Genomic DNA, 27,830 nt, shown 5'->3' with positions numbered 1-27,830 from the left:
CTGAATAATCTCACCCTAAGAGATCACTGGAATCCATCATTCACCTTTCTCACTGTAGCAGTTAAGCCTAATATAGAAAAACAGACAAGTAAGTGCAGCAGAAACCAAGCAACTCTCAAAATAAGATCCTAGTGTGTGAAACAAGAAGTTACAAGTAATTCAGATGGAATTATATTCAGGAATTTATGTCCAAAATCACCTCTGATGGGTGCAAATCATTCCCTTATCCACAGCCCAGGCCAGGGAGGTTGGAACTAGATGTTCTTTAAGGTCTCTTCCAACCCAAACCGTTCTATGATTCTATGAAACACTTTAAAAAATTCTGAAGCTATCTGGAACTTTCTGGAAAAGCTTTCCCTCAAAAAAAAAAAAAAAAAGTGACTTTCTCAAGAGCATGGCAATTACTTTTTTTCATTTTTCCCCAAAACCCAACTATTTGCTAATGCTTTTCCCATGAATCAGGAAAAATACATTGCAGAAGATTAAATATTATAACAGTGATTCATTTCAACATTTTTAAACATATGTTGAATCATGTCAGAAAGCAGAGAATGCTTCGAAAAAGAACACTGGAGAAAGGCAAAGGTACAGTAATTGTTTTCCAGATGTAGCTTCCTGTCAGCAGTGAGCTGTGGTTTAGGGACTTCCTGAGACAGAATATCTTTGTATAAACACTTTTGTATTCAAGTCTGGGTGGTATTTTTTCTTTACAACATACATTCTCTGAATCTGTCCACTTTTTCTTTTCCTGGTATTTCTCCACACACTTCAAAAAAATTAAAAATTTAAAAGATCTTGTTGGAAACTAATTCAACAACTGAACTGTCTGAAAAACTAATCAGTCTGATTTCTTAAGGTTTGCCTTTTTAAAATTAGCACATTCTTATCTATTTTGTTTACTTTGAGCTTCTGATCAGTGACTCAAAGTTGACTTCCATAATCATTTGGTTTAGAGTATTTTCACTAGTTCTCAAAGCCAAGTCTAACATTAGACCACTCCTTACTGACTGAATTACCCTGGTGAAAGCAACTGTCAGCTTTTACCGCCAGAAGTAACTGGTTATTAGTATCCTACTGTTAGTAGGATCTGTTATTCTCCAATCATAGATTTAAATGCAAGCTGATCTCTGAGATTCTCAGGATGAAAAGCAAACAGAACCACTATGAAACATTTTGAAAATCATGTCATTCAGCCTAAAGCCTTTAACAAAAGCAACTAACTCCACAGTATTACAAATCCAAGGAAAAGGCATTTCCATTTGCTCCAAGTAGAATGCCCACACCAAGGCTAATCCCATTTTTCTTGCCAATCCTTCCCAAAGGGCAAACTTCTAGTGTTATCCAAACAATTCAGACATCTTACAGAATCTGTCCAAAATGACAGAATTATCACATTCTGGTTCAATTAAACTAGCTCTTCCAGTATAAAACTAGTGCATTGGGAAAGCTTTGGACTGCTTTAATCCCAGGCATCCTGACCATGCTACTTAGTAACACTGAAATGATCAGTTCAGTCTCTGGTTTTGTCTCTTCTCTCATAGGCACTGAAAGCAATAAGCTTTTGAGTCAAATCCGAAAATAACAATAACATAATGACAGTTACTAATAAGAGGCCTTAATATTCCCCACAGGAATCCGAGGCCATACAAGTACAGGTACAAGAAGCTTAAATAGGCTAAGGAATACTGAATTACTAGAGTAATACATTTAGACCTGGGTTGTTGGCTTTTTTCTGACAGAGTAGACATTCACTTTTACAACGGAGATGACTTAATCTTAGGATAGCCACTGCTTGATCACATTTTAACTTGAGCAGAACTGAAGAGTTTGTTTTAATCCAGGGTCTTTAAATGTCTTGTCCTTTGATTAATCTAAGTGTTCTCATATTAGTTTCCTCAGCTTCTTTCAGAACACACAGCTCTTTAAAACTTTTTTAAAAACTATGAACAAATACATTATTTCAATACAGTTCAGCTTTCTAAAGATGGCTATGATATACAAAGACAGTGAAAAAAGTTTGGTTTGCTAAACTGTTGCTAAAAAGTAGCTTAACATGTGAATATTTTAATATCGTGAATTTTCATTTTTAATTTTGATTCTTTGTAAGATTCCCAGCAAGGTACAGGCACTCCTTAAAGACAAATTCTGTACCAATTAAAAAATACATTTTTAAAACCACAGGTGAGAGCTAATAACCAGAAGCATTCCATGCACAGAAAGTTCTGTGATAGCAAGCTTTTAGAAAGGTTCTAGGGAAACAGGGAGAATTCACAGCAATCCAAAGAGAAACATGCTTTAGATTACTAACATGAGTAGCAAGTAAACGTTAAAAAGTGCAATGGTGCTTTGCCAAATTATGGGGTCTAAATTTGCATTAAATTATTGAAAAAGCTTGCTTGAATTTGGACAATTTTATTTTCCTTTATTTCTGGAAACATGCAGCTTCCTGATAGGAATGACCTAGGAAGTGGTAAAAATGGAGAATTTCAGCACTACTCTGAATAAAGCAGCCTTCCTTTCTCTCTTTAAAGAGGATCAGTCAGTAAACACCAGTAGAGATTGCTTTAGTGCCTACGGCGAGAAACATTCCATCTTTCTCCATCAGTAACCTCGCTGTGAAAAGATGACTGGGCAGGAAGTCGCCCTCCCCCGACATTTTGGGGACGAACCCCATGCAGTTAAGACTCTAACATCTGATTTGATCTAAAAATCCTAAGCCACATTTCTCAATCAGTCTCCAGGATTCCACGCCGACAGACGGTTCGGGCTCTGGCCCTGGGCGGACACCGGCTCTGAACGCGCCCGGTCGGTCGTGCCGGGGCCCCGCAGCACAGCCGGTGCCCGCCGGGCCGCCCGAGCGAGCCCCCCGCCCCGCACAGCCCCCCGCCCCCGCACAGCCCCCCGCCCCCGCACAGCCCCCCGCCCCGCACAGCCCCCCGCCCCCGCACAGCCCCCGCCCCGCACAGCCCCCCGACCCCGCACAGCCCCCCGCCCCGCACAGCCCCCCGCCCCCGCACAGCCCCCGCCCCGCACAGCCCCCCGACCCCGCACAGCCCCCCGACCCCGCACAGCCCCCGCCCCGCACAGCCCCCGCCCCGGCTGAGGGCGGGCCCGGCCCTGCTGCCGCCAGCGGGGCCCGCGGGCGCCTGCCGCTGGTGGAGCCCGGTGCTGGGGGGAGGAGGAAGAGGCTTATCCAACCAGAACTTGTCAGCTTGCAGCAGGCTTGCCTCTTTTTTTCCGCCCTTCTCCCCCTACCAGGACGTGACTCTGCCACAAAGGAGCTGGAGTTCAACCCAGGCTGGGCAGCCCCGCAGGGCAGGACGGATCGTCCAGCGCTGCCCCCGCCGCCGGGACCGCCGGGCCGGGCCTCCGCGGCAGCCCAGCGAGCAGCCCAGCTGTGAGAAACCTTGGAGGAGAAAGCCGGAGAGAAGGGAAAGCGGAATCGTGCAGAGCCCCGAGCCCGCTCCGTGCCCAGCGCGGCACACAAAGCGGCTCAGCCCGGACAGCGCCGGCTCCGCGGGATGTCACAGCCCCTGGGGACGGGCGCTCCTGGAAACCTGTGATGAAACCACGCTGAGGAAGAGGAGAGAAGCTCAGGACCAGGGTAAGGATGGATGGCACCGGGACGGGTGTGGGTGCCAGGGCTGCCCGGCCGCAGCCGGGATATCGCACGGGGAGGGCGCTTGTCACAGGTAGGACTGGAGCTGGCTTGGCCTTTAGAAACTACATAAATGAAATTAAAATATAGCTGTAAAGATAGCCGAGACGTTTCATGATACCAGACCATAAAAATCTGCCTTGGCATTATTTTCAAGAATTTGAAAAAAAAAAAAAAAAAATCTTAACTCTGCATGTAACTTTGGGCTTCATGTTTCCTTGAACACGCTGAAAAAGCATGTCTTTAAACAGACTTTCTAGTGCTGATTTCTGTAACTTTTCAGAATACTACCTGTATTAAAAACTGTGAAATCTGCATTCAGGCTTTCTTACACTCACGTCTGATCAAGGAGATACAATAAAATGTCCTGTACAATAGATCTATAAAATAAATATTTGAAAGATTTTGCAAAAAAAAAAAATTAAAAAGAACCTAGCATGTATTAGTACCTTTGTGTAAGCAATTAAATATTTACTGTATGATGTAACTAATATTTTTCATGGGCAAAACGAGTCACATTTATTAAAATGTGAATCGGTTTAAGGGCTATTATGTACAATGTGCACGCACACATATGAACACACACAGTATGAGCACTTTTTGGTAGTGATTGGATTAGGTGAAAATAAGGTGAGGCCACTGTTAAGGGAAGTAACAACAAAAGCAGTGCTCTCTCTTTCAATAATTACATTCCACATCTATGACAGAATTTTGGTAAAGCACAAAGAACAATCCACAAACAACATGACTAAAATTCTTAGTAATCCAGAAACAAAATTTGTACTTCTTGTAACTAAAAAGGCTATCTTTTGCCAAAACTTGAAAACAGTTACATGGCAACAAAAGATACATAATCTTTTGAAGTTTCTTGCAGCACTTGACATTATTTCAAAACAAAAGCTCTCCAGAGCTAATTCAGACACTCTCTGAAGTGTTGCTTTAGTTATCCATTCCCCTAATGAATAAAAGTATTTCCTTAAAAAAAAAAAAGAAAAAAAAAAAAAAGAAAAAAAAAAAAAAAAAAAAAAAAAAAGAACTAGTGCTTGAACCAAAATGTCACCAGAATTTTAAGTGGACAGAAAAGTACAGAATGCATTATAATAAAAGCACCTACAGCAATCAGTTGGTTTCTGACTTATAATGGAATCAAGTAACTAGTGGCAAAAACATCATTCACCATGTAAGTCTGGAGTTAAAATTTTCAACTTAGTTTTACATCATGTTCTCATAACTGAAACTATGTGCTGTAATGTGTCAGCTCTTTCCTATCCCTTATTATATTTACTTTAAAACATCAAACAAAACCTTAAAGCTTTTCCTAATACATGTGGCTTGCACACTACTGTGCTGTATTTTCACTGTGAATTGGCTGTTTCCTTTTACAAAGCTGAAAAACAGTGTTCATTTTTTTCACAGCTCTACTCTTCATCTAAAAATCAAACTACATGAGTTAATTCTAAAAGAAAACGCTCTCCTTAGAAAAGAACAAACATTAATAAATCACACAAAAGATGAAGACTACCTGAAAGATTGCATGGATGGATGAATATAATTCTAGGCAAAAGAAGCAGTAAAAACAGAGCATGAGCTCTGAGAAAAAGGGGCAGGGAGTAAGAAAGCAGCTTCAGAAAATTCATGCTTATCTATCTTATCACAATGGTGTTGTGAAATCCAGATCATATTACTGGCCTGGTGCCTGGAACATGCCAGCTTACTGTAAGACCACAAACACTGACTGTCAAAGGACTCTGCAGAAGGAAAACTGATGTTTGTTAACATTAACCAAAAAACCGAAACCAAACCCTCTGATCTTTTTATAGTAGGATTTTACATTTTCGATACCCTTGCACCATTTACTTTTACAAGCCAATTAAAATATTTAACTGCATTAATCTAAAACCCCCTTTTGATATCAAAGACAAAAGTATTAAAGAAACAGTGAAGATTTGTTGCCAGTTTTCAATGTTTTTTCTTTAGAATGAACAATTACCAAACTATGTATGAATTCACAATCAAATAAAATAGTTTACCTTTCAAGAATTAATGCTGTAATAGCTGACACTGTGCCTTTTGTGAACATGCGTTCATTTATTTATACATCTAAATGCTTGAGGAATCTGCACAAAAGGTTCCATAGCACGTCAAGTATGTAGTAAAAGCCAGCCCATCAGATGACTTCTAGCCTCATTGTATTTATGACCAGCTCACCAGCACTGATTAACCATCAGAACTGAGTTTTGTAGCAGAGCAGTTCAGCGCAGCAAAGGGAACTATATGCATGGAGGGTCTCACTGCTACTTTGTTCTTCTTAGTTAAAACAACCCACAGGGGAATGTCAGAAAGTATCAGTGTTGTGCTAGAAGTGCCTATCTCATCCTTCCTATATGTGTGGTTTTTTCATCTATCTTGGTATTTCTGAAAAGTTCTGAAATATCAGTGGCGTTATGGTGCATTCAATCCTGGCATGTTAGACCTGCTCACACCATTAACCATTCAGCCTCTGTGCTACAAGCCTTTGAGTCAGAGCAATTTACAAGGATGGGAAGAAATTTTGAGTGTTGGACCCTGCCTATCCACTCTTTAATGAAAAGAAAGTCACCTATTACCAAAAAAAGGAGACAAATAAAACCATATACAGAAAAGAATGAAATAACAGAAATAACACACCCTCCTCCTCACCCCCAAATTCCAGAATTAACTTTCTAAGGGATGTAATACTCTGGGGAGTATTTTCAAGGAAGGCTGATTGAAAATGACACAAAATAGGAGCAGTCTGTTGTAAAAACAACAGTTGTTATCCCAAAGATAAAATTACTTAAATGGTGAATCTGATTTTGACAGCTTACTGAGCACTCCTACTTAAGTTTAAGAAATCACACAGGAAACCTCTCCTTCACCTTCTTTATAATAATTATCAGAACTAAAGCCCAATAAACTATAATCTCCTCCTCAGTTCCTGAACTGCGACACAGAAGCCACTAAAAAATCTATTTTAACTCTTTGAAGTGAGAATTGCTGCTATCTTTCATCATGTATCAGGTTGATGTACTACCTCCTCAAACCAAATTGCTAGTGTTTTTTCTTAATTACATTATCTACAATAAATTAAGCTACACTGAAATTCAGCGACTGAAGTCCCCAGAAATCCTCATGTGTAATATCCTAGTTTTAGCACAGAAAATTATCTTCTCTGCAAGCCAGTCTCCAAGGGTAGACATAGTGCCACATTATCTCTTGTACAAAAGCTGCATTTATATAGCATCACACTTTCATAGGTACCGTTCTCTGGCTTAATAACAGTTTATATAGAAAAACAAGAGCAGCAGCAGGAAAAAATTCCACTACTTTCACCTACTGGGTTCTTCTATGTTTCTTGTCTATCAGAGGAACCTGTACCAACGCTATTTAAATTAAAAAAACAAAACCCAAACATATTCTGGTATGAAATCCAGGCAATTTTCCACATTTGTTTTAGCTACAGTTTTCCACAGATCATTATTTTACTTTTGTATTTCTTCAAAATGCTATAGTGGTGGTTACGTCTTCCTTAAATGTCAAAACATTTCCTCCCTGAACTGAGATGTAATCCTAAGTAAACCATAACAACATTCAGTGCTCAGCCATGTGCTCTTCTGTGGTGTCAGCTCTTTTTTTTTTTTTTTCCAGAATGCTTAAGAGTGCAGGTGTAAAAAGGACAGTATAAACTCCCAGAGACGAGAGGCCAATCTCTCAATGGTTCAAAGACTCAACAATGCAAAACCACTTCAGACGTAGATGCAACAGTGCTGACAATATATACTCAGGCCTTCAAAAACAACATTCTTTCCAGAGGAATTTTACAAACAAGTTTAATGCAACAAAAAACAGCCATGGCATTGAAAGACTACTGGTAGCATTTTCAAATAAGCTTAATGACACTTGATTATGTTACTGCAAGTCATACTTTTCATGTGATGGAAAGATACTTTTTTTCTCTTTGTACACAAAAATCCCAAGGATAGGTAAAGTATTCCATAAAACCTGAAAAAGACAGTTAACCAGTCTCTTTTTTAAAAATGAGGTCCTCTGAAGCACAGCATCAGAACCAATATATACAGGAAAAGATATATATCTTGGAATATCCATAATTAAATATGTTTTGTTATAAGCAGCTTAAAAAAAAAAGGCACTAGTCCTGAGACTCCTACCTTCAATGCTTCCTTATAAGGTAAGCTAATTAAAAAAAAGTGAACATTTGCTAAACAGCAATGCTTTGCACATAAAAATATTGATACCTTTATCATTTTAGGATCATGACGGTGATTAAGCCATAGAATGTAAAATACCTGTATAATTTTAGATGGTAAAATATTCAAATCTTTTTGAAATACCACATATAAATGTAAAGATATTCATAACAATCAGAAGGTAATATATTTTGAGTAACTGAAACTCCCTTATAAGCATGACAGAGTACAGAACAGAAAAATATTCCAAGGCAAAGCCAATGAAAGCTTTTATTTACTTCTTCCCTTTAAGAGACAGGGAAAAACAATTAAATGCTGAAACATGTGACATCCTCTCTTTTTTCACCAGATCATGAGAACGTCCTCAGTTGGGCAAACAATGAATGAGCAAACAAACCAACTTACTATTACCTACTTCCTACAGTTATATACACAGATAGGCCAGCATCTGGACTACAAACTGAAATTTTAACCAAAGCACTTATGCTGGCTCTAGAAGCATGAAAATTACTATTATTATAACCCACACAATGCTGCCAAGTCTTCACACAAATGTCATTATACTAGCAAAAGACAAACAAAAAAAAAAGTATCATGCCTGAATAAAGTAATTTACACTGCCAAGTAGGGTAAACATACACAAAATGGGTTCTAGGTGCATCTGCACTATGGCAAGTTTGTCCTAACTCAGCTCCCATGAGAAGTGCTTTTATCAGTGCACAAACCTTGAACAGCTAATCTAGAAATTAAATTACTTAAACTTCCATAGTTTTTCTAAGTAGAAGTTCTATTTGATTTTCATTAAAATCACACATCTTTCCTTTTAAATGTGCTGCTTTCACTTCTCCCATTTTTTGTTTGTATACTTGCTCGTTGCAGTTTTGTCAATGCGCATGATGATAAAAGACAGACATGCCATATTTCCAGTAATTAAGAAATTTTACACCAAACCTGCAAGCATGCTTTTAAATAATGTAGTCCTCTGCAATGGAGAGGTTTAAAAGTCTACAGCTCTGTAAGTTGAATTTTGCAGTGGTGACAGATATGGCCCCAGTGGTTCCCTCCCAGTCCACTGCAGTAGAGCTACTGGGAGAGGAAGAGAGGAAGAGGGGGTCTGAGCCAGAGAAACAGGAAGAATGGAATGATCAGCAAGCAACAGCACTAGTTAAGTACAAAGAGTACAAGCAATTCCTTGGCAAAAGTGCAGCAGAAGAAAACTGAAATCTAGTGTGCTAGACATCAAATGAAGACCTTCCTCTCCCCTGGGAAGGAATTCTCATGTTCTAAGAACCTGATGTACTCCTACTCAAAAGGATGAGAAAAAGATACTAAAAATTAAATTATTCCTTAAAATTGATCCTCTGCCTTCCCTCCCCAATTTCTCCAGCGAGATTTTTGGTTTTACCCTAAAAGATTAATCATTGAGTGTTGTTGAACCAAGCACGTTGGTTACGAACTTCATTTGAATTCAACTGCAGAGGAGAAGAAATGCCATTTGTTTCATAGCCCATCACAACATGCAGCAAATAGCCCTCATTCTGAACACCTGTTTTTTTTAATCTGATCAAATACAGACAATAAAAGACTTAAGAGATCACTTCATAAACAAACTGCAAGAAGGACATCCGAAGACAGTGTGGTTCTTGTTTCTATTGGTACAGGAGCCTTCCCTTACCAATACACTTTTCCTTTCAATGTTTTTTCTTATAGGAAACCTTAGAAAAGGTGACATGTAGGCAGGATGATGAGCGAGAAGCACTTCAGCACGGTCTTATCATGCTGATGTCATTCACTGATGGCTGCCCTTCTGTGATCAGACACTGGGACAGGCTTCCTAGAGGTGGTTAATGCCCCAAGTCTGTCAGCATTTAAGTGGCATATGGACAATGCCCTTAATCCCATGCTCTAACTTGGTCAGCCCTGATTAGGTCACAGTTGGACTAGATGATTTTAGTTCCCTTACAACCAAAACAGTCTGTTCCATTATATTTTGAAAGATGTTTGAACTGATATGTTAAGATGAGGCTGATAAACTCTGTTCCATTTTTTTCTTAAGCACTTCTTAAAAACAATTAGAGAAAAATCAAACTGTTGTATGTTGCTCTGCATTTCTTCAGCCTGGAAAATAATGTGCATCCCAAATCTTGGGCTCAATTAAGGACATGAGATGCTGAAACAAATACAGAAATGAACTCTGAAAAAAGTTAGTTTCTTTTCAGTGGACACAATAATTACAGTCTTTGAGAGGAAAAAAATGTATTAATTCAAACAAAAATAAAACCCCTTTTACACCTATATGCAAGATAAATTTGCAAAAACAGTCCATCTGTGCAGAAATATGAGGCCTGGAAAACTGCCACGGTTTCCAAGTGTGACCTGCTGTGCAAATGCTGATTATGCAAGTTAAAGCTGTCTGGGGTGAATTTATGTTCCCTGTTTTCCAGAATTCCAAATAACATTCCTTTACTTACAGAAACCATGTTAAACTCTAAACACTTATCTGACAGATTTTCAAGGTTCTTGACAGGTGTTGTAAAGCACAATTCCTTTCTGTTTGCAAAATGAAAATGAGTTTATTCCAATTAAGTAACTGAAGCAAAAATGTACCTCCAAAAACTTTAAAAAACATAAATTCCTGGTCACTTTTGTTTGAATCACAGAAGCATTTACAGAAACTTCTATGATTTATTTCAAATTGTGACTGACAACTGTATCTCTTCTCAGTATGAATAATTATTTAAGCATGCATATGTATAATTACCTTGAACCTCAAAAAATTTCTTAGAAGTCAGCAGCTGCATAGAAAGACAGAACTATTCAGACTGGATGGGACCTCACCTTTGTCTCGCAAAGCAAGGCAAATTTCAACATTAGATCAGGTTCCCATTGTGAAACTCCTTTTTTTATAAAATCCAAAATGAATTTTCCTGTGGCAATTTGTATCCACTGACCATTATACTTTCGCTGTGCACTTCCAAGAATAATCCATCTTCTCTGCAAAGACCCCATTAAATAGCTGAAGATAGCAGGAAGATGTCTCCTTCACCTTCTCTTTCTGGAGGCCAAACAAACATAACTCTTTCTGCTGCTGCTCATGCATCACATCTGCCAACCTCTAGCTCTCCACGTTGGTAGTGCTCAGCTGGACGCATTCCAATTTCTCACAGCTGTTAACTTAAAACATTTAATTGTACTAAGGATGACCAAGCAGTAAGGTGACAGTTATTTAAACACTGAATGGTTATTCCATGTGAAATGTATTACAAGCACAGAAAAACATTATGGTAACACCACCTTAGTTTTAAAAAGTATCAGGCAGGCTTCATACACTAAAAAACCTCCATATTGCATTTTCTCCTGCCACATTATTTATTTTAAGAAAACCAGGCTATGTACCTATTAAAATTCAACAACAAAAGCTGTTAGAAATACACAATACCAAAGTGCTGTTCAAGCAGCTGGTAAGAGAGAAACTTGTGTCAAGGGCCTTCCTGGCAGCAGTGACAACACTAAGCTCATGTTTCCATGACAACTGTGGCCTGCAAAGCTCTGGTATTTTTTAAAGAGATGGTGATGGGCTCAAATTTCCACCTTGAATATGAACCTGCTATGACAATTTAGTGTAATTTCACCAGATGTGTGCTGTTGCACTATGTGACTAAACACTACTAGCTAATTTTGAAAGTTGAGGGTCACTCTGTTCACCATGAATCATAGAATCACAGAATCCCAGGGGTTGGAAGGGACCTCGAAAGATCATCTAGTCCAACCCCCCTGCCAGAGCAGGGTCACCTAGAGTACATCACACAGGAACGTGTCCAGGTGGGTCTTGAATGTCTCCAGTGAAGAAGACTCCACAACCTCTCTGAGCAGCCTGTTCCAGTGCTCTGTCACTCTCACAGTAAAAAAAAAAAATTCTGATATTCACCTTAAACCTCCTATGCTCCAATTTGTATCCATTACTCCTTGTCCTATCACTGGTCATCACTGAAAAAAGCTTAACTCCATCTTCTTGACACTCACCCTTTACGTATTTGTAAACATTGATGAGGTCACCCCTCAGTCTCCTTTTCTCCAAACTAAAGAGACCCAGCCCCCTCAGCCTTTCCTCATAACGGAGGAAACATGCACACACGCTTACCCTTCTGAGGAGACGTGGCAGTGAAATGACCAGACTGAGTGTAAAGACAATGTCTCCAGTGAGTCACCATAAATATTTTCAATGTATATCTACTAGTCTGGAAAAACAACAGAATTTACTGCCTGTGACACTTGGGCAGTAGAATTTTTAATTATAACTATTAAGGACTAATGTAGAGTAAGTTTTTCCCTTTTTTTTGTTTAAATATGAGGTTCAATACTGCTCACTGAAGTGAAATTGTTACATTTCATCTAAGTTGTATCTCCTGCAATATATATGCAGTTATAAAAAACTACACTTGTGCTATTCGATATTTTTAGAACTTTTAACAGCAGATATTAACTTACATCTTGTCTACATTTAGAGGTTATATTTGTAACTGTAAGAAATGAAAATGTCATTCATATTTAAATGAAAACACCAAACTTGGAAACTTTAGTGGCACTTGCCTGGAAGAAAGGACTCTTCAAATCCTGGTATTTATTGCTTAGTTTCTTGTGGTTCTTGGCAGGCTTTTGATAAACTAGCAACTAGAAACTACAGCTCTGGCCATAGAATGATACAGCTATTCCCAGTGATGTGCCCTTTAGCCAACCTAAGCTCATGCTAGACAAGAAAAGACATACTAATCATGATTAAATATTTTCTACATTTTTAAACAGACTATCCATTGTAAGTCTGCATTGATTTCCTATTTGTTACTTACTGTTATATTTATTTTAAAATAGATTTTAAAAAGTTCTTTGCAAGAATACTTGACCAGAACTAGAGGATCATGATGACAACAAGATTCCTCTGCCTACTGCTAATAGCTGTTACGGGAGCTACTGCAAGCAAGACACAGGAATTTGAAGCCAACGACGAGGAAACAGAACAAGAATTCATCTACATGAACAGATACAGGCGTTCCAGTGACACTCAGGATAAATGCACTTACACCTTTATTGTACCTCAACAACGAGTGACAGGTGCCATTTGTGTTAATTCTAAGGAGCCTGAAGTTCTACTTGAAAACAGGGTAAATAAACAAGAATTACAGTTACTTAACAATGAACTTCTTAAACAAAAGAGACAAATAGAAACTCTGCAGCAACTGGTAGAGGTGGATGGTGGGATTGTTAATGAGGTTAAACTCTTAAGAAAAGAGAGCAGAAATATGAATTCTCGTGTCACACAACTCTATATGCAGCTACTACATGAAATTATCCGAAAACGTGACAATGCCTTAGAACTTTCTCAACTTGAGAACAAGATTTTGAACCAAACTGCAGATATGTTGCAGCTTGCAAACAAATACAAGGACTTAGAGCACAAATACCAACATTTGATGTCAATTGCCAATAATCAGTCAATAATAATTGCCCAACTTGAAGAACACTGTCAAAGAATGCCACCCATAAAACCACTGCCACAAACTCCACAGCCACCAAACAAAGTGTACCAGCCTCCTACTTACAATCGCATTATTAACCAGATATCTACTAATGAAATTCAGAGTGACCAGAACTTAAAGGTTCTGCCACCTACCTTACCAACCATGCCTGCGGTTACTAGTATTCCAACTTCAACTGATAAACCATCTGGTAAGTAATATTATTTATACCTATACATTAGTTTATACTAACATGCAGAGAGCAACATTTTAATTTTTAATTATAGTATCCAACAGGCAGACATTATTTATTTAGCAAAATAAATGCAAATTAATTATTTTGAACTAATTGAGATTTCTTAGATCTGATGTCTGTGTATCTACCTTGCATAATTTCATATTTAAATGTTGTAGAGAAAGAAAGCAAAAAAATGAATTCTGAATGTCTAACAGATTCACATCCTAGCCCCACAGAGTTTGCTTATGTTACTTTGCCAAGACAAATCCACCATTTATATGAGATGTATGCGTTAAAGGAGCTGCAGAAAAATCTTAATAATCAACAGTCAATCATGTATATTTTCTTTACTTATGCCCAAGACCAAACTGCTATTAATTCGTGGCAACCTGAAGTGTTCAACACTTCTTGTGTAAGCATTTATGAAGGTTTTGCAAGTTTGTTGATCTAGCATGTGATAATTTTTGTGCTTGTGTAACTCAAAAAGGAATATGTATCTACTCTGTACCCCATGCAGAGCACTCAGGCTCTAAGACAGGAGCAAAGGGAAGCAACTGGTGGAACTGTAAGAGATATTACACAGTCCTCAGTAAGAGTCTAAAGAGTTCTGCCATAAGCAAGTTAGAAACATCTTAAATCACATTAGAGATCACTTGATCTACATGATAAAGAAGACAAGAGACCCACAGTCATCTGAAACTTACACTTGAAAGAGAGTAAGACTAAATTTCAAGGCCATTTGCAACATATCCCATATGAAATAATCAAATAAAAATTAGGAGAAAATTAGGTCTATTACAATTTCTTAGGAGCAATACGTTACAGGATGGCCTCTTTAATAATTACATTTTGACTCTGATCTCAAAGTACAGTCAAGCTTAGTACAGTGTTTCCCTATCTTTGGGCAAGTGTAATATCTTTCAAGTGTCCTTTTAAGACCTTTCTCCTCCCTGTCATACTCTTCTGAAAACTCATTAATTGGTTCACACCCCCCTTGTACTTTTAAGTATCCAAACTGGAGCTGAGGCTTCACCGTCACACAGCAGAATACAAGTGACCCCACGTGCACTATGCTTCTGTTAAACTATCCAGTTACAGCATTTTTGTTTTTGCAAAGTCAAGCACTGACTCATGACCAACTTGCAACATTGCAGAATGCCTAAATCTTCACCTGAAGAAGTGCTACTTATCCAGCTATTTTTCATGTTCATCTCCAGAGATCCCTTCCAAAGTCCGTGACCATAAGATAAGATTTGATAAGTTATTAGATAAGGGAAAAGTAGCAGTTATCAGAAAACGAAGTTTAATGTTGCTTCTGCACAAATCCATTCTAATATTATTTCTCTCCTTATTTTCTCATTTGCCGCAGTTTGTTTTGTTCAAGCAACTTTCCAACAACTGAAGCTAAGCTATTTAACCTTTCATTTCCAGGGTACCCTCGTCCCCTCTCCCCACCATTCTTTTTGGGCAAGGAAGGAACACTTTAATACCTTTTCCTTATCCTTAAGAACATTCTTCACTCACAATGCACATCTCAAACAAAATCCCTCCTCACAGTGAATGCTGTAAATGATGCTTCAGCCAGGTGTCTGGAATGAACTAGGAAAAAAACACAAAACCACACACCTCCCAACCCCCATACTCACAATCTACAAGCCATATACCCCATAAAGCTCATTGCTCACCACAACTGCCCAGCCACTGGAAAAAAATCCACTTATATTTTATTCAGTCCCTTCTGTACTGTGTCTTGAGTTCTCAGCTTTTGTCAAAGCACCTCACTGTAGTAATCATCATAGACAACCTGTGCAATGAAAACTGAAGCAAAAATGGAAGAAAAATATTAAATGCCTTCTCAGTTTAATCTGTTGATAGCTCTCCTTCCTCTCAAAGGCAAATATTATCACTTGATTAGAGACTTTCTACAGCCTTACTATTCTCAATAGCTTTATTTTATTCTGTACATTTAGTCCACACTGTTGTTGATTTGTTAAACAAACAAAACCCATGAACAACCAGCTAGCATCTACTTTGAGCTTTCTGCATTTTTTCAAAGCCAATGGAAGGGTCCTGATTGAGCCAGGTCAGTTTCTTACCATTTTCCCCAGCCATGTTCTACAACAGTAAAATCCACTGCAATGTCCTCAGACTCTTTAAGAAATCTGTAAACCGCTCACTTGGACTAATTGTTTAAAACATTTCCCTCTGCACACTCTGAATTTACTAAGTCTGTTATATTCAAATTCATTTTCTCTGCTTTGCTTTTCACTTTCCTTTCTTGAGAACTGTGGCCTACATGATTGCATGATGGAGACCAGCATGATCAGGGGGATGGAACACTCTCCTACGAGGAAAGGCTGAAAGTTGGGGTTGTTCAGCCTGGAGAAGAGAAGGCTCTGGGGAGACCTCACTGCAGCCTTTCAGTCCTTAAAGGGGGCCTATAAGAAGGGTGGGGACAGACTTTTTAACAGGGCCTGCAGTGACAGGACAAGGGGTGATGGTTTCAAACTAGAAGAGGGCAGATTCAGACTAGACAGAAGGAAGACGTTTTTTATGCTGAAGGTGGCAAAACACTGGCACGGGTCTCCCAGCCAGGTGGTAGAAGCTCCATCCCTGGAAACTCTCAAGGTCAGGTTGGACGGGGCTCTAAGCAACCTGATCTGGTTGAAGATGTCTCTGCTGACTGCAAGGGGGTTGGAGGAGATGGCCTTTAACGGTCCCTTCCAACCCCAAGCATCCGATGATTCTACGATAATCCTAGCCACTCCCCTCCTTTTTTGTTTTCATTACACATTAACAAAAAAAATTAGAAAGTATTTTATTTCAACTTAATTGTTCAAGTTAAGGTCAAGAAATTGAATACTATTAGAGACATTTAAGAATCCAAACAGAATTAGTGAAAGACAGAAGTAGAAGACAGAAATTAAGGAGCTGCAAGACAAAAAGACAGAGTTGAGAAGAGTAATCATGTGGTTAGGGTTAGCAAAATTACAGACACAATTTAAAAATTTTATTTGACATTCTTCAACTTGGCACAGATGGGTGCAAGTCCAAAGCAATATAATAAATCTCATACAATCAGATATGAAAATCTTTTCTGGTCTTTACGTAACATAAATGTGTGGTCTCTTCATTATACAGCTGTACCTCCATCCTATGCATCCACTACTAGGGGGAGTATTTTTGTACTTCTTCCAACCCAAACATTATACAATGATAGTTAAATGTGTTTGCGATAGCGAATGGGCACTGTTCAGATTACAGAGGTGCACTCCTCGAAGTTCTGCTTGACTCCTTAAAAGTGATTTTATCAAAACTATCTATCTGAAAGTCAGGATGCTCTCACTTTTTCAAGGGAAGATGATCCTTGCTTGTAAAGCAAGCTAATACTTCAGAAGGAGGGTTTACATTTTATTATTATAAAAACACTAATCACCAGACAGAGCTAGTAAAAGAACTGTCCTTTTTTCCCCAGCAGCAGCACATATGCTATAGAGGAAGTTTACATCATTGCTGCCCGATTTTTTTGCAGAAGAAGGGCAATATGGGTTATTGCTGGACAACCAATAATATAACTGGCCCCATCACATTCACCTCAGTCAAAAACCAGGAATCTGAATTGGTGAGGCTAAGAATGGCTGCAGAAATAACTTCAACTGAGAGTTCTACACAAATCACTTTATAAGTTCTCAACTTCTTTCTACATGCATATTTTTTAAGCAACCTACATCAGAAGTTACTGTAATTTAAAATTTTCAGAGCAGCGACCCTTTAGGTGATGACTTTTTACAGTACTAGAATACTAGACCCTGATGCCTACACTCAGAGGAAGGTGCTTCAGAACAGAACACTATTGTCACTATGATCTAAAACAAGACAGCCATTTAGGAGTATTTCTTTGGCACATCTGAAGTCTCTTTCCCCACCTGCTCTTATAGATTTACTGTGTAGTGTGATTTAAAATTTACAACTGAGTGTTTTCTCCATATTCACAAAGATAAGCCAAAACGACTAGCCAAATAACAAAAACCACTGTGCCAGATTTGAGAGGCAAAGCATAGATCATCACCTTGTTAAAAATGTATTGCGCATATTTGAAGCATAAGATATTTAAATGGAGACAGTCTGTTGCTTCTAAGAGAAAAGCTGGTGACATTGGGAGTGAATCATAAAACCCTGATGTAAATTAAAGAACCTCAGTCTCATAGTAAGAAGAAATAGAAAGCATGCATTGTAAAATGTCAACATCATCATTGGATATAAAGTAATTTTAGAAATATACACTTTATAATAGACTAATTAATTTCTCTGCAAGGTATTGGTATTGATTCTGCACAGAAGTGTTTGCAATTTTATCTATAAATAATTTACTTCAAAATTTGTGAATTTTTGTTTCCTACTCATAACCAAAAGAGTAAGATGGGTAGGTTTATTTTGTCTGCAAAATACTGAACATGTACTGAACACTGAAATTCTACAGAAAAAACATTTAAAATAAATAAATAAATCAGTAAATAGCCACTAAGTCACCTCATATCCATACCAGAGACTGTTCAAAATAACTAAATTGTATGTTACTCCATTCTACAAAGCAACGTATGAATTCCAGGTAAGATTCCTATAGTCCTACTGAAGAACACTGCTCCTTAGACTTGACTGAAGGAGCTCAAAGCCCAACAGAAGACTTCAGGATGAAACGGATTTGCTGTGACACCAACAACTCCTTTCCCCAAGTTATTACACAGAGGTTTGGGGTGGGATGTAGGGCTGTAACACACAAAAGCCCAACATTTCTGCATTCATTAATGCTTAACAACTACAAGCTTCAATATGCCAATGCAAAAAGCACCCAATGTGTTTTATCTGCAATGGGTTTTAGTTTATAACATTAAGAAGTTCAGCCCACAGGGTCAGTAATTGAAGTAGCTCTGAAACAATTTATGGTAGTGTAGAGTTCCACATACAACAGGACAAATGCTATTATGTGAAGCACTGCTACATTTTATGCATGGAACAGAGTTACATGAATAGCTTCTCTCACACTGAAGTGTTGGTAGAACAGGTTTTATGTTTGTATCTGACAAAAAAAAAAATAAATCACCTGTCATGGAAAAGTAGTAGCAGACTCTGCTTTGAAGAATTTATAGTAGTTTATCTTCATCTTAAAGCATCCAGGGAAAAGAATCATAAAGTAGAGCACTGTTGCCAAGTTGCCTAGAAAGAAACTGCAAATACTGTAGCATATACTACTATACATTTATTTTTATGAAGATCAATGATCTGTGGTTGACAATTTTAGGAGTTCCTTCAATAATTACTTTGAATCTACATGTTCTTTTTTGTTTTTCATAAATGCCACTACAGACACATTGTGATAAAACAAAAAAGAGCGATTTAAATTAACAGCATTCATTACATTCATGTTCTTCCACCTCTCAGAATAAGCCATGCACTTGTGTCACAGAATACTGCATCTGCATTGCCAGAAATCTTAACAGTTAGCCACAACAAAAATAGAGAGCGGGTGCAGAAGCAGCAGCCTAGGTAGTCTGTGAATATGACAAAGCAAACAAGAACACCACAGTGTGGCCACAAACCAAAAATTTGGATTGCCTCCTGGTATACTGACTTTTTTTATTAGCTAGTTTAAAGGCCAAAAAAACCCCATAACCCCCCGAGACACTGAGGTTGCTTGTATAAAACTAATGTATTAGTAACTTGTTTACTGAGTACAAGGATTGCCCCAGCATCACCAGTGTTGGTCAGTGATTTATGAAAAAGGGTAAATGAAATGAAATAATTACTCTTGATAGCAACATATGCTTCAGTAAGACTCCTCATGGAAAGATGTGACAAACCTTCCTCCTGCTCTGTGTATGTGTGCAAATCAGTCATGGGTCTTTAATCCTAAGGATTCTTGTTGACTTCACTCTTCTACTTGGGCAACATGAGGACATCAGCAAAGCAGCTGGGGGAGTTAATCTGAAGATACCAAGACAGACTCCTGACTGATTTGTATCTAGGTTTCTCAGATTTGTTAAAATTAAATCTAGCTATCTTCCCATTGGAGAAAATGTATTTAAGAATCATGAATGAAAGATACTTTCAAAAACAGTAAGATTTTTATAGACTCTATTAAACTCAAGAAAAAAATACAATCTACTTCTGAAAATAGGAGAGCATTCTCTGTAATTTCTGTGAATGCAAAGTATTTTAAAAGTCTTCTCATTTATCTATGATTTATCTCCCTATGTAAGTGAGCACTTTGTATTACAAATCTGAATTTCTATTTTATCATTTATTAAGGTGACAGCACTAACACCTACATTCTTAATGTATGTTACTGGTTCCATTGTTAATCCCTGTGCTAATGGCATTTTTGGGGATCTAAAAAGGTGAATTTCTCAAAGACAGAAACAAAGCTGAACTTATCAGTTTGTTTTTCTAAAGGAAATTATTAACACTTATCTATGTGGTCATAGTATAAACAAAAGATTAAGTGCAGTTGCCCTAAATATTTTTTTTTTTTTAAAATCTACCTTTATCAGTAATTCATTGTGAAATATCCAGAAATAAAATTACAAGAGATTAATCTGTTTGAAAACACTTAGTGGATGCTGTACCTTTAATGAGGGGAAAAAAACCCCACACTACTCAGCAGAAGCAAATCTACTGTAAAAAGCTACTGATTCAAATACTGCCCTTCATTAAAGATATACTTAATTGCATTTTGATGCAGAGTCTTTCTGTTTTGACACAGGACCCTGGAGAGACTGTCTACAAGCACTAGAAGATGGCCACGACACAAGCTCCATCTACCTTGTGAAACCAGAAAACACAAACCGGCTCATGCAGGTCTGGTGTGATCAGCGGCACGACCCTGGTGGCTGGACAGTCATCCAGAGGCGGCTGGATGGGTCTGTCAACTTCTTCAGGAACTGGGAGACATACAAGGTTAGGACAAGTGAGCAGTTTAATGTTTTCTACCCTCTAAAAATTATTAGTAAAGCTAAAGGATAATCTGGCCAAGAACACACTTCAAAAGGAACTCGTGTGTTTACCCTTCCAGAAGAGGAAGTCTCTATGAAATAAGTTCCTGTGGTTTTCTACCTCAGAACGCACTCAGATTTACCACTAGACAATGCACAGTATTAACATGCTTCTCCTGCTTCATTTACAGCAAGGATTTGGTAACATTGATGGAGAATACTGGCTTGGATTAGAAAATATCTATTGGTTAACAAATCAAGGCAACTACAAGCTGCTTATAACAATGGAAGATTGGTCAGGAAGAAAAGTATTTGCTGAGTACGCCAGCTTCAGACTGGAGCCCGAGAGTGAACATTACAAGTTGAGACTGGGGCGCTACAACGGCAACGCGGGAGATTCCTTCACTTGGCACAATGGCAAACAGTTCACCACGCTGGACAGGGACCATGACGTGTACACAGGTACGAGCCCTTGCCACCGCCTTGCCCAAAAAAATTATTTTGTGCTTTGCTTGCTTGCTGTCAGATTTTTCATTTGCTCCTATGACTGAATCAGAACTTCCTCTTGCAGGCAATTGTGCCCACTACCAGAAGGGAGGATGGTGGTACAATGCATGTGCCCACTCAAACCTCAACGGGGTCTGGTACCGTGGAGGACACTACCGCAGCCGCTACCAGGACGGTGTTTACTGGGCCGAGTTCCGGGGGGGATCATATTCACTAAAGAAAGTTGTGATGATGATAAGACCAAACCCCAACACATTCCACTGAAATATTGCTTCCTCGGACTGGTTTCTTGTTCTAAAAAAATAACATAAAGCTATGATGTTATTACCTGGAAATTACCTTTAAAAAAATGAGGAATGTAAGATATTGTACATTTATCACTAAGATGTAAGGGCTTGTATATTGTATTTTCAAGAATCATTCCACGAAAATTCAGGAACTGAAATGACACAACATCTAGAACACCTCTTGGTACTTCAAGTAGTTCTGTTAAGCCTTCTAGAACTGGCAGTTTATATGGACTGTAGATAAACTTTCTGGTGTTTATTCCCTGTAAATTAAGTTTGGATGGTAAAAATACTGCCACAACATTTAAATATTTTTGTATGTTATATTATGTATAAATATTCTCAAATACAGGAAATATTACAAACTGTACAGCAAGAGTTTTATTATTATTATAAGCAATAATTTGACACAGGAAATCATATCCTTTGAACTGTGTAGCTGGTGTATGTACATTAGTGTGATTATTCTAATTTAATCTTTGTTAACTGCCATTAATAAAGTTAATATTACATAATTTGACTTTGAGAGCAGATACTGAAACCATTACTGTTGTGATAAATCTAATCTTTCCCCTTCACTTTGAGCATTTTAATAATGTACTCCAATAAATCAGAATACACATTTGATTCAAGTATTTTAGATTAAAAACACTAACGATTTTTCTTACAAAAATGAAGTAGATATCTGCATAAGGAAATTAATCCAGTTTCACAACAGATATAATGTGATGTATAGCCAACATGTTATACTACACAACAGCTGTCACACTATTTTATACCTGACTTCAGTCATAATCTGCTGTGTAGCCTCTGTAATCAGAACTGGCTGGATATAAATTAAAGGGACTATCCAAATTTGCAGGCAAATGATGGATACCAACACATAAGCTATTTACTATCCTTAGCCAGTAGATGAAAATTATATAAAGACGTTACCTGTAGCCAAGAGAAGTTATATTTACCATATTTCACAATTATAACATAGTACTGTAAATTATTAAATAGATTTACTTATCTGTATTTAGAGGTCAGTTACAACTATGAAATACAGACTACGATATTCTGAGGTGGGTTTCTAGAACAAATTGTTGTAACAGCCATTTCAAAACAGCAACAGCTATGAAAAAAGTAAGTTAAAGAATGCATATGAAGCAGAGGAATAGCCTCTAGAAGTTAAATATATTTTTCAGTAAGCCTGTAAGATACTTACTGTACATTTGTGTGCATGTGCTTGCACACTATTACCTCATCACTTCTTTACAATGGTATGATGTGCATTAAACTGACATGTCATGTAGCATGTGTTGTATATAACTGAAAGTAGGTTTTAAAATATTAGAATAGTCCTGTAATACTGTAAACCTTTAATAAAGCAACAAGTGTTATTTTGACATGTTCAGATTTCATCCTGTTTTAGTTCCGATTACTCACAGAAAAGAAGAGACAGTTACTTAATTTCACACCACTGCCTCATGACTCAAATCAATTCAAATTAGCATGTGTGAAGTGTATAAATATTGCAACATGAAAAGCACAGCAATTTGCAGCTGAGAAAAGTACTAAATTTCCACACATCCCAAGGAGGAAGAATTTTTTTGTAAGTCCTGTGAAAACCCAAACATTTTCAAACACTATTCACATTTTATCTTCCACTGGTTTATCTAGTGGACTCTGGAAATAATTAAGTTTTAGGAAAAAATACTAAATGCATCTACTGGCTTTTCAGCCTGTCCATAGTGCTCTAAGAATTAGAACTGTAGCACTGAGGCAGTAAAACTCCTGCTGACATCTGCACCTAACCACTAGTTTTGCCAGAAGAAAACACACCCAGCATACAGATGCCTACCTTAGAAGTCACTTAGGAGCTCTTCAATGTTCATGGTGTGTATGCACATTCAACCTATACACCTACAGCTAAGTAATAAAAACTTCCTGAAAACACTTTAGTATAGCAATATCCTCCTAACATGGATCTATTAGTATACTTGTTCACTTAAGCAGGTTAAAGAAGCTCTTCCATATCTAATACTGTCTCCTCCAAGAAGAGATTTATTTGCTAAAACAAGTTCGCTTTGAATAGTCTCTTTTAATAAGCTAAACCTTCCTTCAAACAAGAAATTATTTTCAAAGTAGTTTCAATAATTCTTACCAATTTTTAAACACATTTTTTCAAGTATGGCCCAACTGGGGTGACTGTCAGATGTATTTAATACAAAATATTTTATACAAGCAGTGCTGACTGCTAATGACAGGAATTTGTGCTGGGATTCATGCTGTTCAACATATTCATAAGTGACCTGAAAATGGGAATGAACAATGGAGCAAATATCTGAGGATATTAAGTAATTGAGGGGAGCAAAGAGAACAGCTAATATGGGGATTCACAAGACAGACTGACTGGACAGTATGACAGATGAAATATCTACAGACAGTGATATATGCAAGGGGAAAAAAAGTCCTGACCTTCCATATAAAACAAAAAGTGAAAGAAAATGCCAGTAAAAGCAGTATCTTGGGCTTACAATAAACAGCTCCTGAAAACAACTTTCTGTTTTGACTGCTACTAAGTTTTGAACTAATTATCAAGCAGAACACAAATAACTTCCTGAAGTCACTGTATCAATCTAACACGGGCTTTTATTGTGAATTCTGCATACAGTCTGGGTGCACTCTCTTCCCCTAAAAAAGGATACAGAACTGAAACACTACCAGTGACACCTGTACAAGGTATAAGCAAGGAATCCAAGGAAAAGAGGTAACTGCATATTTAGTATGAAGATAAAGAGATGATGACTGAAGTCCGTAAAGTCAGCAATAGCCCCAAGAATCTGCTTTTAGGACAAGGTAGGGTTTAGCTAGTTGTCACAGTTTGACTCAGGATCAACAATGCTCTCGATCCCCTCCCCTTCCCACACAGGTAGGGAAGGAGAGAATAAAAGAGAGACTCTCTGGATTGAAAACTAAACTACACAGCTTTAATTAAGCCCTAGTGATAAAAGAAAATATATACAATTATATAACAATATGTTCAGGAATGTGCAAACCCCTATTGCCTCCCCTCACCCCCTGCAACTCCCACAGCATCTCATGAGCTGAGAACAGTCCCAAAAAGTCCCAGAGCTGCTGAAGAGCGAGAGAGTGATGAGGGTCAGGAGAGCTCCAGCTCCAGCCTAAGTGATGGATCGACAGAGTCCTCCCTGGATGCCAGCCACAGACAGAAAAGAAGGGAAAAAGAAGCAGTAAGGAAGTTGTCTTCTGTGATCTCTGAGCTTACATAGATCTATGGAATGGAATATCTCTGGCCAATTTTGCTGTCTGTCTAATTCAGCCTCCTACGGGGGGGTGCGTAGATCTCTCAGTAGCGTCTGAGCTGGCAGGACAAAGACATGACCTTGGAGTCCTGGCAATAGCATAAACATTCCAGCATTATCAGTCCTAGCTTTCTGCTAGTTAAAAGAGAGCTTACTGAAGGAAAAAAAAAATATATCAGTAAAAGGAAAAGCGGCTTCATCCTGGCTCAAACCACCACACTAGTGAAGGTAGAAAGTGCCACGTTCAAATTAAGCAGAATAATCTGGTACTGGAGAGCTGAGGAAAACCTTCCGAGCTGAGTGCTGTGGATGCAAAGAGTCTACATGTGTTTAAAGAGAGGGTGCATGAGCTCATGAAAGTGCAATCCATTGATGGTCACTAATACAAAGGCAGCAACTCTGGCCCAGGAACCCTATACAGAATTCTTGAGCTCTAATTATCCAGGTTCAGTGACTTAAAAACATCTACCCTTTTTAGCTCCACCTTAGTATCACTCTGAATTCATAACAAAACCAGAAAACAGTTCATTATATTAATATGTAGGGACGTTTCTTCACAAAATAAACAAAAAACTTCCCAAGTTTAACTTTCTGAAGGCTGCTTGACACCTATATGCTAGTGAAGACACGGTCACTTGTTCAGATTTACAGTTTTGTTGTGGCCATGCACCAAAGTCTTAAAAAACCTTTTCTCTAGAATTCAGTACCTAGTCTTCATCTCATACTCACTATCACCAAAAACTGTTTCTGAGACTGAAAGAAAGCAAACAGACATTTTTTTTACTTTATAGAATACTTTTTTTTTTTTAAATTCTTAAGTATTTCTTGCAGACTAAGTAGAAATTTTAAACAACTGTTCCCAGTCTCTGATGGAAAAGTGTTTTAAACTCTCCCACTGCCTGCTCATGTTGTGTAATAAACTATGGGGCTTAAGACCTAGCTTAGCTACCATTAATGTTTTCTGAAGTCTTCCATCAGGCCACAGCAACACTGAACCTGGGTCCTGGAATCTTCAGGGATCCAAGAGTTAGAACCTTACAGGGCTTGTCAACATACCTCAATTGCATAACATAAACAGAGAGGAAGTTACAACTCAGACATTATTAGAATGCTCACAGCAGCACTACAGTTGATGGTGGAGCATAATATAGGGAGGTACCTGGAACAATTCTTACCAGACATGTATCTCATCACTGCAGAACATATGGTCCCTACTGCTACATAAATTAATCAGGCATCATCAGAAAAAACAGGACCTTGTTTCCCTCAAACTTTCAGCTAAGGATGCTCTTCAGACTTATGCATTTTTCATTACAGATGCAGATAAAGAAAGAGGTATATTTTATGCACATCTAATGAGAAAGCCCATAGGAAAGAAACAAAATTCTGCTTTCAATGATCCTTAAAGCTACCAACACTTCTTCAGCCAAAAAAACCCCTACATAGCAGCATAAAGCCAAAACCACTACAAAAGCAACCATCAACAATAAGCACTAACAAAACTGCTGTCACCCAGGCTTAAAGCAAAGAGGTTGCATGATACCAGAAGCCTGCCCAGATGACAATTTTGAACATGCTTCAAGTAAATGGAGGTTACCTCTGGTATGTCATGCAGACAAAGCCTTTTTGAACCTATGCAAACAACACTGAAAAGAAGGTTAGCAGAAAAGATACAGCATTTTATGATTTTAACCTTGACTAGAATCAAACCAATCCTGAATTCAAAGTTCATTCCTTTAAAGAAGGATAAAGACAGCTTAAAAGACTAATTGGCAGGACAGCTGTATACAAATAGTGCAAATATGCATAAAAATTCTGGAGTCCTGAATTTATGCCAGTCTTCCACTTCATAAATGCAAATACAGTAAGTAAAATAGTTCCAGCAATTGTTCATATCCTCTATGTTCCAACATAATAAACTGTCTTTTCAGCTTTTAAATCGGACTGTCCAGGACAACATATTCACCAACAAGGCTTGGCACATCTGTTCCCTGGCAGTTTCTCAGTAACAAACGAAAGCAGTTCTGCACATGACAGTTGGGAAAGGATCCTACCTTTATGAATCTCCTTGCTTTGGGGTGGGGGAAAAGGTAAACACAAAAACCCAGACAAAAAACTCCTTTCAAAAAGTTTAAAATAAACACAATACCATGTGTCATGGATTTCTTCTGACACCTACACACTAAATCAACTGAATAATGAAAAAGCCAAAGGAATGAAGACTCTAAAAAGTCTACTGAACACTAGATCAAGCTACTGCTTGGTTAGTGTGCTTACACATCCACATAGAAGTGATTTAAGCTCCTTGAATACTTTAAGACTACACCTAACGCTCTTGTAAATTTTGAAGACATCATAAGGCTAGTAAACAAAAACATACTTGTAGTTTCAGATGTTAGTAATGCACAAAACTTTTCTAAGTCAGAGATCCTAGACACATGGCTCAGAATTTCTAACAGATAATTTTTTGTGATTATGAAATTAAATTAACCATACCTTCTATATAGAGTGTTCTACAAGTGTACAACATGATACATTAGTGTTTGTCAATCAAAATGAGCTACAAATAAGGTAATTGTTCACTCACCTAAATATGGAATAGTAGGGACCATTTTTAAGCTCCTTATGTACTCTCGTGTCCTTTTATAATTATCTTCCTTAGACAGTAAATAGTCTAACTTCTCAAAGGTGGTCTTGTCTTTGCGATTCAAAAGCTACATAGAAAAAAATGGAGATAATACAATTTTACAAGACATCCACACAAAGACAAGAACAAATTATAACTTGCTGAAAAACCCACAGTAAAGAAAAGCATTGTCAAATTAAGATTAAATTCATCATCACCCAAACCAGCACAACGTTTGAAAATGTGCTACCTGTTAAGAAAAGAAATAAATAATTCTGTATAAGTCCTAAGCTATGAACAAATATGACTATTATTTCTGAACAGTTTATCAAGGATCCACATATCACTAACTCAGAGTTTGGGATAATTTCAGCAAAATTAATTTTTTAGAGGAAAAATATACATTACTATACAGTCATCAACATTCTTGCAGTTCATCAGAATTGCTAAAAATCATCTTGACTTTGAAAGTAGA

The 27,830-nt window shown here is 37.9% G+C and overlaps 2 protein-coding genes across 11 annotated transcripts in view; one reads left to right on the top strand and one right to left on the bottom strand.

Moving 5' to 3' along the window:
* Positions 1-27,830, bottom strand: part of RALGPS1 (Ral GEF with PH domain and SH3 binding motif 1) — an 84,058-nt gene that overhangs the window by 37,883 nt on the left and 18,345 nt on the right. For all 10 annotated transcript variants that reach the window (XR_007891290.1, XR_007891291.1, XM_051636647.1 and 7 more), the window contains one exon: positions 27,317-27,443. Coding sequence is in view for 8 of the 10 variants with exons in the window: in XM_051636647.1 (XP_051492607.1) it covers positions 27,317-27,443 (127 nt within the window). In the remaining 2 variants the exon portion in view is untranslated. The remainder of the gene's footprint in view (positions 1-27,316; positions 27,444-27,830) is intronic.
* On the top strand, positions 3,216-22,809 carry ANGPTL2 (angiopoietin like 2). The gene is made up of 5 exons (XM_051636650.1): positions 3,216-3,604; positions 12,754-13,608; positions 20,396-20,589; positions 20,816-21,086; positions 21,196-22,809. The coding sequence occupies exons 2-5, from the start codon at positions 12,801-12,803 to the stop codon at positions 21,393-21,395; spliced, it is 1,473 nt and encodes a 490-aa protein (XP_051492610.1). The 5' UTR covers positions 3,216-3,604; positions 12,754-12,800; the 3' UTR covers positions 21,396-22,809.

This window comes from Apus apus, chromosome 19 (genome assembly GCF_020740795.1).
Source record: "Apus apus isolate bApuApu2 chromosome 19, bApuApu2.pri.cur, whole genome shotgun sequence".
Taxonomy (NCBI): Eukaryota; Metazoa; Chordata; class Aves; order Apodiformes; family Apodidae; genus Apus; species Apus apus.
Note: the sequence above shows the minus strand (reverse complement) of the source record. Positions and strands in the feature narration are given on the sequence as shown.

Excerpts from the sequence above, each read along its gene's own strand:
- ANGPTL2 (XM_051636650.1), top strand. The coding sequence starts at position 12,801 with ATGATGACAACAAGATTCCTCTGCCTACTGCTAATAGCTGTTACGGGA. Across the intron at positions 13,609-20,395 it reads TTCAACTGATAAACCATCTG|GACCCTGGAGAGACTGTCTA; the intron begins GTAAGTAATATT and ends GTTTTGACACAG. Across the intron at positions 21,087-21,195 it reads GGACCATGACGTGTACACAG|GCAATTGTGCCCACTACCAG; the intron begins GTACGAGCCCTT and ends TTCCTCTTGCAG.